This window comes from Xenopus laevis, chromosome 7L (genome assembly GCF_017654675.1).
Source record: "Xenopus laevis strain J_2021 chromosome 7L, Xenopus_laevis_v10.1, whole genome shotgun sequence".
NCBI classification, from domain to species: domain Eukaryota; kingdom Metazoa; phylum Chordata; class Amphibia; order Anura; family Pipidae; genus Xenopus; species Xenopus laevis.
Genome location: NC_054383.1, coordinates 111618817 through 111632020, shown reverse-complemented (window position 1 = coordinate 111632020; position 13204 = coordinate 111618817). Strand labels below are relative to the sequence as shown.

At 40.7% G+C, this 13204-nt stretch overlaps 1 protein-coding gene across 1 annotated transcript; it reads left to right on the top strand.

The window, feature by feature from the left end:
• The first annotated feature begins 4761 nt into the window (after positions 1–4761).
• On the top strand, positions 4762–9699 carry rpl28.L (ribosomal protein L28 L homeolog). The gene is given in 5 exon segments (NM_001086269.2): positions 4762–4782; positions 6632–6722; positions 7971–8094; positions 9136–9254; positions 9580–9699. Coding segments are annotated over 4 exon segments (414 nt in total). The 5' UTR covers positions 4762–4782; positions 6632–6641; the 3' UTR covers positions 9670–9699.
• The last annotated feature ends 3505 nt before the right edge of the window (positions 9700–13204 follow it).

Below are 13204 nucleotides of genomic sequence, written 5' to 3'. Positions count from 1 at the left end.
AACTGTAAGTATGATATAGAGGGGCAAATTCACTAACCCGCGATAATTCGCCAGCGTTGGGTTCGCGCACATCGCAACACTTTGCCAGGCGTATATTCGCCTGGACAACGCTAATTCACGAAGATCCGAAGTTGCGCACAGGGTACCGAAATTACGCCAGCGAAATTATGCTCAGCAGTTCGAAGTTACGCTAGTGTTGGCTAATTAGCATACGGTGTGCAGTTGAAGTACAATGGCCGTATATGCTGCAGCAAATACATTACACTACACAAGTCCAGGGAACCTTAAAGTTATATAGAGTTGTTATATTGCCCTACACATGTGCCCCCATTATAGCTTATGTGCCATATGTTAGCAAATGTAGAGGGGAAGGAGGGTACCGCAAAAAAAAAATTATGATTTTTTTCAGTCTATCGCCCTTTAAATAGGAAAAAACGCCAGCGTATTTTGGGACTTAGAAAAATTTTCAACTTTTTTTTTGAGGAACTCCTATCTACTCTATTGCACTTAGCCTGGTCTGAGGTGGCGAAGGCAAGTCTGGTGATAGAGGTAAGGGTCAGTAAACTCAAAAACTTAGTGAATTTGCATAGTAACGCTCTTTCGTCAGACCGAAAATTCGCCTGGCGTTAGAGTGGGAAGTTCCTCCAGAGTCTATCTCTTTGGCGAATGGCGAAATGACGTCAAGCTGGCGAATTTTCGCCAATGTTAGCCACTTCGCCCTTTAGTAAATTTCCCCCAGAGAGTGATATACTGAGAAATTTGCAATCGGTTTTAATTTTTTATTATTTTTGATTTTTGAGTTATTTAGCGTATTATTCAGCAGCTCTCCAGTTTGCAATTTCAGGAATTTGGTTGCTATGGTCCAAATTAGGCTAGCAACCACTGATATGGATAAAATACTGGAATATGAATAGGAGAGGACGTGAACAGAAAGATGATTAATACAATGTAGCAATAACAATATATTTGTAGCCTTACATAGCATTTGCTTTTTTTTTATAGATGGGGTCAGTGACCCCCATTTGAAAGCTAGAAAGACTCAGAAGAAAAAGGCAAATAATTCAAAAACTACATAAAAGAAAAAATGAAGACCAATTGAAAAGTTGCTTACAATTGGCCATTCTATAACGAACTAATAGTTAACCTAAAGGTGAACCACCTCTTTAATCAATGTACTGTCATCTGAATGTTGAAGTAACCAAAAGATGTTATCAACACAAGATAGAATAAAGAGATAAAAAAGGGAGTATGAGAATGGGATAGTGTACTTGGTCCATAGCAGGATGAACATCATTGGTGAACTCCGTTTAATAGATTGTGGCAGAGAGAGATGTTCAGGATTCTGGTAAAAAGTTGTTCAAGAAAGAGCTGTTATTCAGAAAGAAAAATTACTTGAGGGGAGTTTAGAAAGTAGGGATGCACCGAATTCACTATTTTAGATTCGGCAGAATCCTTCGAGAAAGATTCGGCTGAATACCGAACCAATTTGCATATGCAAATTAGGGGTGGGAAGGGTAAAACATTTTTTGCTTCCTTGTTTTGTTGCAAAAAGTCATGTGATTGCCCTGCCCGCCCCTAATTTACATATGCAAATTAGGATTCAGATTAGTTTTGGCTGGGAAGTAGGATTCGGCCAAATCTGAATCCTGCTAAAAAAATCCTGGCCGAATCCCGAACCGAATCCTGGATTCGGTGCATCCCTAATAGAAAGGGTCTTTACCATCGAGGCCTAGCATGCAGCCAATGGTGGGTACAGCTGTATATTACTTTGTATGGTTTGGTACATTAGAAGGGTCCAAAATGTTATATCTGTAATGGGCCCAGGACGCAAAAGAGGGATTCTGATGGCAGCCCTGGTGCCTAATATTTGGGTTCCTGTGATTAAAAAGTAGGCTTGGGAAAGGACAAGAAAACTGTCTAAAGATTTTGGGTTGGCACTAACCCATACTCACGTGTCTGCAATCCACTTTATCTGAAGAAGATAAAAGGGGTGGTTCACCTTTAAAGGAGAAGGAAAGGCAAGGCTTACAAACAGTCCCCTTCAATAGTCCTCACACTGTACACCATGATCGCTCTGTTTTTTTCCTTCAAAAAAGTTTTGTTAGAAAAATATCAGTATTGCAATCTCTCAAGCCAATTACTAGGACAGCGCCGCCATCTTACTAAAGGATGTCTCTCTGCCTTCTGCCAGTAATGCACATGTGGCAAAAATTGGCTACCATAGGCACGTGCCATAGTTACAAAACATTATACATGCGCTGAAGCCTGAAAACCACACAGTGCACAATCACTATAATCCTGCCTGCAGCCCCTCAGTGCTCTCTCCTCAGTATGATCCTAGTGTGCATTCTGCTCACTAGAATCCTGTGTGCTGACAAGAGTAGCGTGTCACCATGGCAACAAAAAGTTTCCATTCCTGTTGGCTGGGGGGGGGGTTTACTGGGCCAGGATGATATGTATTCAAATAAAGACAGGAGCGCTTCAGGGAAGAAGTTAACTTTTAGCTTATTCTAAGCAACGTTTCAACTGGCCTTCATTTTTTCTTTTTTAAAGTTTTTGACTTCTCAGCTGACCTCCAGCTAAATTCAAATACTCTGTCAGGCTACAAATGTAACAATAAAACAGTAAGACATTAAAGTTTAGCAATTGTTAGTCCTTCAGAATAGCTCTCTCCTGCCGTTCCTTTTTAGTGTCTCAGCTGTGTAAAAATGTCACATAAATTTTTTTTGGATCAGCGCCTAAAGCAAACTAAGAAAGTGAACAACAGAAACAAAAATATCTTCTCCTTTGGGAACCAACTGGTGACACCTGCAAAGGTGTATGTGACTTGTATGTGACTAAAACTTATGGAAATAAAACAGTATTAGGGCTTTAGCACACGGGCAGATTCGGGGGGATTTAGTCGCCTGGCGACTAATCGCCTCTTCTGCGTGGCAACTGCCTTCTGCCTGCTATAATGAGAAAACGCCAGCGCCAATGCACTCGCGTCGATTCGATTTCCGAAGTTTCCTCATGAGGCAACTTCGGAATCTGAATGCATTGGCGCTGGCGTTTTCTCATTATAGCAGGCGGAAGGCAGTCTCCCCGCAGAAGAGGCGATTAGTCGCAAGGCGACTAAATCTCTCCGAATCTGCCCATGTGCTAATGCCCTTATACTATGAGATTTCTGTATCCCTATGTTGGAGTCTAACAGAGGCCTGGGAAGAAGGGGAGAACACTGGAGACCACTACTACATGTGTTAATTCTACTACAATCTTGTAAGTAGGCATTTTAGCCAAACTTGGTGAAGGTTTCTGAAAAACCTGATCTAATTATATACACAATTGGAACAAAAAGGAAAGTCTCTTCTAAAGGGGAACTCACACTAGCGACTTTTTTTTTCTAGCACAGGGTGCTCCAGAAAGAACCCAAAATACTACACCATATTTTTGTTTCAAGGATACAAATGTATTGTAGCCTTGCAGATACTTTTTATTACTCATCTTTTTTATCCTCTCCTATTCATATTCCAGTCTCTTATTCAAATCAAAGTGTGGTTACTAGGGCCATTTGGACCCTTGCGACCAGATATCGGAAACTGCAAAACTGGAGAGCTAAATAACTAAAAAAGAAACTAAAAAAAACAACAACAAATGATAAAAAATGAAAACCAGTTGCAAATTATCTCAGAATATCACTCTCTATGTCATTCTAAAAGTTCATTTAAATGGGAACAACTCCTTTAAGAGTATTTAAAGGAAATAGCACTGGGTACATAATTCTTAGCTCCCATCCACAACCCTCTGTTAGTGTGCACTGGTGATAAAAGTCTTCTGAACGGGAAAGTTCGCCTTTAAATTACAGTAAATTTGAGCATTTTGTGGATTGGCTCATTCTAAGCAAATTTTCCATTTTCTTTAAGGGGTGGTTCACCTATAACGTAACTTTTATGTTAGTTTTATAGTGATTTGCCTTTTTCTTCTGACTCTTTGCAGCTTTCAAATGAGGGTCGCTGACCCCTTCTAAATGCTCTGTAAGGCTACACATGTATTGTTATTGTTACTTTTTATTACTGATTTGTCTATTCAGGCCTCTCCTATTCATATTCCAGTCTCTTATTCAAATCAATGCATGGTTGCTAGGATAATTTGGACCCTAGCAACCAGAGGGCTAAAATTGCAAACTGGAGAGCTGCTGAATAAAAAGCTAAATAACTCAAAAACCACAAATAATAAAAAATTAAAACCAATTGCAAAGTGTCTCAGAATATCCCTCTCTACATCATAAGTTATCTGAAAGGTGAAAAGCCCCTTTAAATTCTTTTCAATTATTTGCCTTTCTATTCTGCTTTTTTTAGACTTTTAAAACATGCTATGTAGCTGGAGTCGCTGACTTTCAGTAAGATTAACATGTTATGGTAATTGCAACCTTTTCCTACTCATCCTCTATTCTAATTCCAAACTGTTGCCTGGTTGCTAGGGTCCACGTTCCTCAGCAACCAGGCAGCAGTTCGGAAGTGTCCATGCTGGCGAAGTGTAGAACAAAAAGTCACATAAAAAAATGACCCATTGCAAATTACTCGAGAACACCGCTAAAAGATTTTTAGTAGTACTGTAGTGTACAGGATACTTACCACACTTCAGCACATATTCCAGCACTAAATATGGCGTTTCCACCATCTACCTCAAAGCCCTCAGTTTCATGACATCACTTCCGCCTAAGCCTAGCGCGGAGACGGCAGGAAATAAGGCTCGGCTCCGCCCCTCCCACTTCCTTTCCTTCCTCTAGCAGCGCGGAGAGAGGTAACGTGCTGTGTCCGTGGCTTCATTCCTGGGATTGTTTAGCGCTGCAGCTCCGTTTCCCGCGTGTGACACAGCCGGTCTGATCGCTAATAGGCACCTACACATTACCCTGTGCTTCAGTGAGGCGTTTCAGGCTTGGGTCGGCCTCCCATATTAAGTTCGGGTCGCGCTCCTGTTGCTGGCGGCCTACTAAGCGTAGCTAGGGATTGCTCTCAATGGTGGGCCTGGTGTATGTATAGTGTTGCTACAGCGCTAAGGCTCGGAGGGTTTAGCCTCCTCCAATCAGATCACGGCTTTATATATGAAACGTTCGTGTGTTCTTTCTGACACTCGTACGAGCAGATTATAATGGCCCTCATCAGCTACTGTACTTCCAAGCAATATTCCTGCACATCTTTAATAGTCCAGTGTTCATTTGTTTATATACAATTGCTGTTGTCCGAAGCCGTAGCCTTTATCTGTTCTCTGCTCTCCTAGCTGGCTTTTACTACATTGTGTCAGGAGTCAGAACTAGCAACGCTCTTGGTAACACACACACCTTCATAACCATGTGGCTAAAGCATATTGGAAAGGTGCCTGGAATTAAATTGCTGTTCATGATGTGATAAAATATACACTTTAAAGGGATACTGTCATGGGAAAAATGTTTTTTTTTTTTTCCAAAATGCACCAGTTAATAGTGCTTCTCCATCAGAATTCTGCACTCAAATCCATTTCTCGAAAGAGCAAACATATTTTATTTTGAAATCTGACATGGGGCTAGACAAATTGTCAGTTTCCCAGCTGCCCCCAGTCATGTAATTTGTGCTATGATAAAGTTCAGTCATTCTTTACTGTTGTACTGCCAAGTTGGAGTGATTATCACCCCCTTCCTTTCCCCCTCCAGCAGCCTAACAAAGGCAGGTAACCAGATAACGGCTCCCTAACACAAGATTACAGCTGCCTGGTAGATCTAAGAACAACACTCAAAAGTAAAATCCAGGTCCCACTGAGACACATTCCATTACATTGAGTAGGAGAAACCGCAGCCTGCCAGAAAGTAGTTCCATCCTAAAGTGCTGGCTCTTTCTAAAATCACATGACCAGGCAAAATGACCCGAGATGACTGCCTACACACCAATATTATAACTAAAAAATAAACTTGCTGGTTCAGGAAAGAAATATTTTATATTGTAGAGTGAATTATTTGCAGTGTAATGTGTAAATTAAAAATACATAAAAAATCAAGACAGAATATGAATGAGCATAAGATGCCTACACATTCTTCCCTGGCACATAACTTTTTAGGATAGGTTATACACACGCATCTTCCCACTGTTAAGTCCAAGTTTCTCATGTGCTACTGCAATGTCTGTCTGCAGAACTTCTGCGTTGCTGTCAGTCTTGTGTGAAGAATACAAACTGTCATTGGGATGGCCATAGAACTGTCACATTGCAATGTGGGAACATCTTCCGTGTTCAGCAGCCATCTTGTTGCTAGGGTCTAGTTTAGACTAGCAACAAGCCAGTGGTTTGAAAAAGACACTGGAAGATGAATTTCGAGAGGGAATGAAAAGAGAGAGATGCACTAAAAGTTAACGATAAAATTGTAGCCTCACAGAACAATAGATTTTGTGGCTGCCGGGTAAGAGGTTGAAGAGGACTGCAAATAAGTGGGGGGAGAGGAAACTAAAAAATAAAGACCAATGAAAAAATTGCTAAGGATAAGATGTTTTGTAACATGCTACACGTTACCTACCCTTTTGTGTTACTGGTACAATTAAATGTGGTGCATCTGTGTTGGAGGTTTTGTTCCTATGTTTTCACTTCTGCACATTTCTTTTGCTCATGAATGTATCTTATGTTCCAGGTGCCTGAAAATGTCTGCTCACTTGCAATGGATGATTGTTCGTAACTGCTCCAGCTTTATTGTAAAAAGAAACCATCAGGTCTTTAGTACGGTAAGAACATTAATCTGAACTCATATGCATTGCCTCAAAAGGAAATACAGTGGTTCAAAGTAAGTTTGTTTTTTTTTTTCTCCCTTTGGTCCGTGCCAAAAAAATGACCGGCCTTGGGAAAAAATTGTCACCGTGCTGCCATCATACCTTTCAGGCACTCCTTAAATGGGTTATTCACCTTTAAATTAACTCTTAGTATGATGTAGAGAGTGATATTCTGAGACAATTTGCAGTTTTTTTTTTAATTTGGGGCATTTGAAAGCTGGAAAAAGACTTTCTATAACATACTAAAAGTTAACTTAAAGGTTAGCCACCCCTTTACTGTAGATGTGCTTTTTATGCTGGCAGCAAGTTTACAGTCTTTATTATAGAGTTTGATCGACCTGTGAGATCTGTGTTTTGGCCCCCAAAATGATTGGTTTTGGTTTGCTTTAAGAAAGAGCCAGCACTTTAGGATGGAACTTCATTCTGGCAGGCTGTTATTTCTCCTACTCAATGTAACTGAATTTGTCGCAGTGGCCACAACTGACAAATTTGACTAGGTAGTTTTTCAATTTAGATTCAAGTTTTTTTTTAAAAAAAATTAAATTTTGAGATTTATCATACTGCGGCCCTTTAAGAACTGAAATTAGACTATTTGCCAACTAAATTGCTGCTGCTGAATTGCTGTATAAGTCAGTAGGAGAGGTCCAGGGATCAATTTTTTTGCAGATTGCAGCCTTCCTGACATTCGAGTTTTTTTCCGGCGAAATAACTAATTTTACCAATCCATTTTTTTTTACTAATCCACTTGTAGTAATAGGTTCAAGTCCTAGTGATCCACTTTGTGGATGATCCCTTATGCAGAAATCCCCAGTTCCCAAGCATTATGAATGGATTCTATACCTGTATAAACTGCTTTACAGAGATTGTTCATATTTCACATCTGTCCCTGGCCCAGTTTCTCTCTGTGACAGTGGTAACTAAACTGGTTCTGGAGCTGTAGCAATTGGGGAGTGGTGAACTGTGACTGTTTGCTGTGCTCTAACCTCAAATCCCACTTTGAAGGTAAATCCAGATGAGATTTGGGGTTAAAACATATTTGCTGCCTTAGATATTCTTGGATTTGTGGCTAAATGATTGATACGGTAATGTTTTCCTGTGTGTTGTATTCTTATGCACTACACCCTGAGCCACTTCCTATGTGAAAAATATGACCATTATGTTTGCAAGTGATTGAATCCATGCTTTTCCTTGTTCACTGATTAGGAGCCAAACAATCTAAAGGCAAGAAACTCCTTTCGCTACAATGGTCTGATCCACAAGAAAACAGTCGGTGTTGAGCCTGCAGCTGATGGAAAGGGAGTCATTGTTGTGATGAAAAAACGTGCAGGTAAATGGATTTCTAAGTTGGGAGTTTGTAATGCTGCCCTTGCTGCAAGGAGAATCTCAAGTGTTTTTTTATTATAACCTGACTGCATGTTTGCAACCCCCTTATTGAAAGGAAAACTAAAGATGCGACTTGCTAGCTGTGTTAGGGTCAGGGCAAACGCTCGGATTTGGGGAGATTAGTTGCCCAGCAACAAACTTCAGACGACCTTGGATAACGAGGCACTCGGATTGCCATTCCGCTGGCGATTTTCATTGTAGCCGACGGGAGGCAGTTCGGAAAGATTAGTTGCCCCGAAGAAGAGATTTGTCGCTGGGCAACTAATGTCCCTGAATCTGAGCATGTGCCCTGACCCTTAGAGGGAAGGCTCTCATCAGACTTATTACAGAGCTTCTGAACCCAAAGTGGCTCATTGTGCAAGGCAATAGCGTGCAAAATAACTTTTGTGATTTAGTGAAAATTTTAAATTCAAACACGCTCAGATTCGGGAAGACTTAGTCAGCTGGCGATAAATCGTCTTTTCTTCGGGGCAACTTATCGCCCTAAACTGCCTCCCATCGGCTAGAATCTAAATTGCCAGCTGGATGGCACTTGGATCGATTCGTTTTCACTTCGGGCAACCTCAGAAATGAAACGCACTGATTGCCATCCTGCCGTCGATTTACATTCTAGCCGGTGGGAGGCAGTTCGGAGAGATTAGTCGTTGAGCGACTAATCTCCCTGAATCTGCGCGTGTCTCTGCCCTTAAAGTAGCTTGTTCTTGAGCCAAACTAAAATATCAATAATCCTTATTGGAAGCAAAACCAGCCTATAGGCTTATTTAATGTTTACATGATTTTTAGTGGAAGATTGTTGTCCGGAAAGCCCCAGGTCCCGAGCATTCTGAATAACAAGTCACTTTTTACTTAAAAAATAGGACTTTGCTGACAATCTAGTTTTTAATCTCAATAGCAACTGAGCTTGGTTTTTATTCAACTCACTCCGCTTTTATAACATTATGCTAGAAATTATAATATTGGTTCCTAACTAAGCGTTCACTTTTAGGTCAGCGCAAACCTGCAACATCTTATGAAAAAATCACCATAAACAAGAACTCACGCTCCACTCTGAGCAGCGTGCGTCACATTATCCGCAAGAACAACTACAGGAAGGATCTCCGCATGGTAAGTGGATGTCTTGTTCCCTACAAGTATAACTGCAGTGCACACTGAATTGATTAGATTTTTTTAATTGATTTTGTTCATGAAGTCTTTTTAGCTTCACCTTATAAATTATTTTTTTTTTTTCTAATGTTGGCCAAGTTGTGTTTTTAAATTTTCTAATGGTATGCTCGGCGTTGCAGCTGGACTGTGTTGATATGTTTATGTTAGAGTAACTGATTGTAATAGAATAACGAAAGAAATTCAAACCTTTCGATCACATCATAGTGATCTTCCTCAGGGAAAAAAAACGTTGTTTGTTTTTTTCACGCGGATTTTGTGTTTATAGGCTGCTCTTCGTCGTGCTAGCGCCATCCTGAAGAGCCAGAAACCAGTTGTGGTGAAGAAGAAGCGCTCCCGGGCTGCCAAGACTACATAAATGTTCTGTGCAATAAAATGGTTTCATACTGATGCGATTGCCTCTTCAGAATCTTCATTGTCCTTTAGAAGAAATACACATTTCATTTAGAGCAGGCTCATGCCTTAACTGCAGCTGGCAAAGCAGATATTCATAATTAATTTGGATAGATGGGTATTGTTGCTCTGTCGCAATTATTTGAGGGGGAATAAAAAACCTATAAATGCCCATAATTGTTCTACACCTGCCCGATATGTGATAAGCTAGTACATCTTCTACTGGAGCTCGTTACATATTAAACACAAACTTCTAGGCATATCTCCCCTCTTTACTGGAGAGATTAAAAAGTAGTAACTATCTGGAATTAAAGAACATAACTAATTTACAATCTATGTAAATTTAAGATTACATGCACAATTTAATTCCCAGTCCAGTTATCTGGATTCATTAACACTGTGTATCATATATGCAGAGCTATACATGGTAATTATTTTAGGGCTTGTATAAAGCAGTAATTATTTATGCTGTGATTTGTACGGATAGTTGGTAAGTGTTTTTGATCAGATGGGCAAAAACGAAAGAGGGATCCTTGATCCCAGTTCTAATTGACTAAAGCAGGGCTGCTTACCTTGAGGCTCATAGAATGGGATTGAGCTCTCCTAATTATTGTCCCAGATCCTGCTTAACGGCTCTTTAAACGTTAACTCATACAATTCTACATGGGAACAGGCGGTTCGTTGAATAAAGTTTTCCAACAATGACTTCGCTGGTGTAAATAAAAGACCACCCACTCTCCTATATTAATAACCTCTCATAAACAATATGTAAAAGTAAATATGCTTCATTATATCATGTTTTATAGGAAAGATGTGTATATAGCTTGATATAGGCCTTTTGATTGGGCCCAGGCTGTGATCTCTAAATATGAAATATCTGGATAACACAGGTGATTTATTACTCAAGGAATTAAGGGTATATAATGCAATAATATGTTCTTTTCTGGATCCTTTTAATGGTTTTATTTGCAATTTGCAAACGGCATAATTTACTGATTAACCATAGGGTCATAGAAACTATAGTTAAATGATCTGCTGTCACCTACTAGGTAGATTGGGGAAAGGGTTATGGCAACTTCGGAGCATGTGTCGGACAAGTTATCATTTAGTCCGTGCGTTTTCTAGCTGGTGCAGGTACTCCATGTTCTTCATGGTGACTTCTTCATTGTGCCCAATCTGGTCCTGCAATGCACTCAATGATGGAGTTTGTCATAGGTTCAAAATTAATAGGATTAAACATCCTTAATGTTTACATTTTTTTTTTTTTTCAATCTATCATGATATTGTCTTTGAAATCTACTTATAACTTTGCCATAAAGTATTTGCAGAATGCTTTTACATTACCTGTCTGGTGCCCATGTTCCTGTATAAGGCGGGCTGCCATATTTGTGCAGTATTAGAAACATAACTGACAGGCTGAGACGGGACAGTCAGTTTGGCAAAACAGTCAGGTTTAGTCAGGGCCGCTCCACCAATAAGGCGAGTTGAGACACTCCCCTCAGACGACAGCTCCCCCTGGATTAGCAGGGCCTGCAAAAATGCCGCTCCTGGTAACAGCCGAATTTCCAGTTTTCAACCCGGAAATTCGTCTCTTCTAGTGCAGAGAGTGCTCTGCACTAGTGATGTGCACTGACTCCTCTCCGGCAATGAAAAGGTGGGTGCATGGGGAGGGGTGGGGGCAGCAAAGGAAGGCCGCCTCAGACGGCAAAATGGCAAGGATCGCCCCTGCCTACAGGGCCCTTGTCCTGTAGGAGCACTGGCAAGAGAGTCGTTAGCTGCTTCCTGAGGCCTCCTGCTAAGGAGCTCTTGCCCCTGATTCTCTGCTGTGACCTCAAATACAATGCCCAAGCTTCTTCCTTAGTATCTCCGCTAATCTACACCTCAACGCTCAAATCCCTAACTCCGGTGTACAGTCACCTCAGGGCTCTAGCCCAAACTATTAATCCTTGTTCGGACAACAGGCTGTCCGTGCACACTAGCCCTCTCTAACTTTCATTCCTAAAGTGAACTTACTTGCCATTACTGTCCACTAGCTAGCCCTTCCGTTACTAACCTCCCACAAGGGTCTGACCACTTTTGTCTGATGCTGCTTCTAGATGTTACAGGCCAAAAGCAGAAGTGCCCCAGCAAGGCACTGTCTTATATAGGCTCTCGGGTGGACCTAGTGCTGCCTGCTTGATGAACTACAGCATAGCTTAATTATTTCCATTATAAAAATTAATTATTTTTACCCCTTGATGACATTTCAGGGTTTGGTGCGAGGTTGACTTGACAAAACAAGTTTGTTTAGTCGCTAATGAGCTGACCCTATTGACACAGGACACTGAGGGAACCCTGGGGCTACCGCCTGGTATGGCTCACTGCTGCCTGAGGCAAGGTTCTCACTTTCCCTCATGGCAGGACTGGCCCTGGGCGCTCAATACGGAACAGGATTTCGGAATGACTGAGCGGCGCTGAGCACACAAAACAAAAACTTCAAAAGTGCTCATATTGACGCGTGTGCCTTTAATAATTAGGATTTCATGCACAATGGATTGAGGGGAAATTCATGGCAAAAGTACTGCGCTTGTCGTCGTAAATGATCGCTACTGTGTTCTTTGATGCATTTTAGAGCATGAGCAATATCGCCTGTAGTACTGAAAAAGATCCATATAGGGGTCAACATTATTAACATTTGAATTCAATATCATGAATTTATTATTAGAATTCATACAATTTGCCAACTAAAACCTGACAAGCTTCTATAGAAGTCAATGTGGGGTGTATTTACAACACCCATTATTTCATTATTTTTTTTAAATGCCAAATTTGTAAGAATGAACGGAAAAGTGAGATTAAACCTCTTTAGTTTTTCCTATTCAAGTTTTTTTCAGAAATATGTTAGCAGTGGAGAAAAAAGAGAAAACAATGCAATCAAGTTCAATCATAGTATTGAATTCAAAAAAAGCTTTAATTTCAAAATCAGCCTCCCTGATATACCTGATATATAACAGATAATATAAAAACATGGGTCCCCAACCGCCGGGCCGCGGCCCAAAAGCGGGTTAGATGAAAGATTCCCCTGTAGCCAGGCCCAGGTTTGCTGCCCAGCCACGTCTGAAGATTTCTTACATCTGGAGCACTGGTGATTGGGCAGGTGGCAGATTTTGCCCATTATCTAAACCTCTGAGCATCTCTGTGCTCCAGATGTAGGTATGATGGATGGGCATGCACACGATCATGAGGGAGGTGGGGATTTCTAACTCTGGGCGCCCTTAACAGGAATCTGTAGCACCCCATCTTCTTATTTGCACATGCTATGTGCTTCTGTCAGTTACTGAGCTCAGGGGCCAAAGCTCAATATACTAAATATATATATAATATAAATGTCACAATATAAGGCTAATTGGTAAATTAGTATGTGGCAGCTCACAAACCAGCACAATCAGCATCACAATTTAATAATCAACCTTGTAACATCAGCTTGTATGACAAAACTCATTTTCTGCTTGATTATTTGC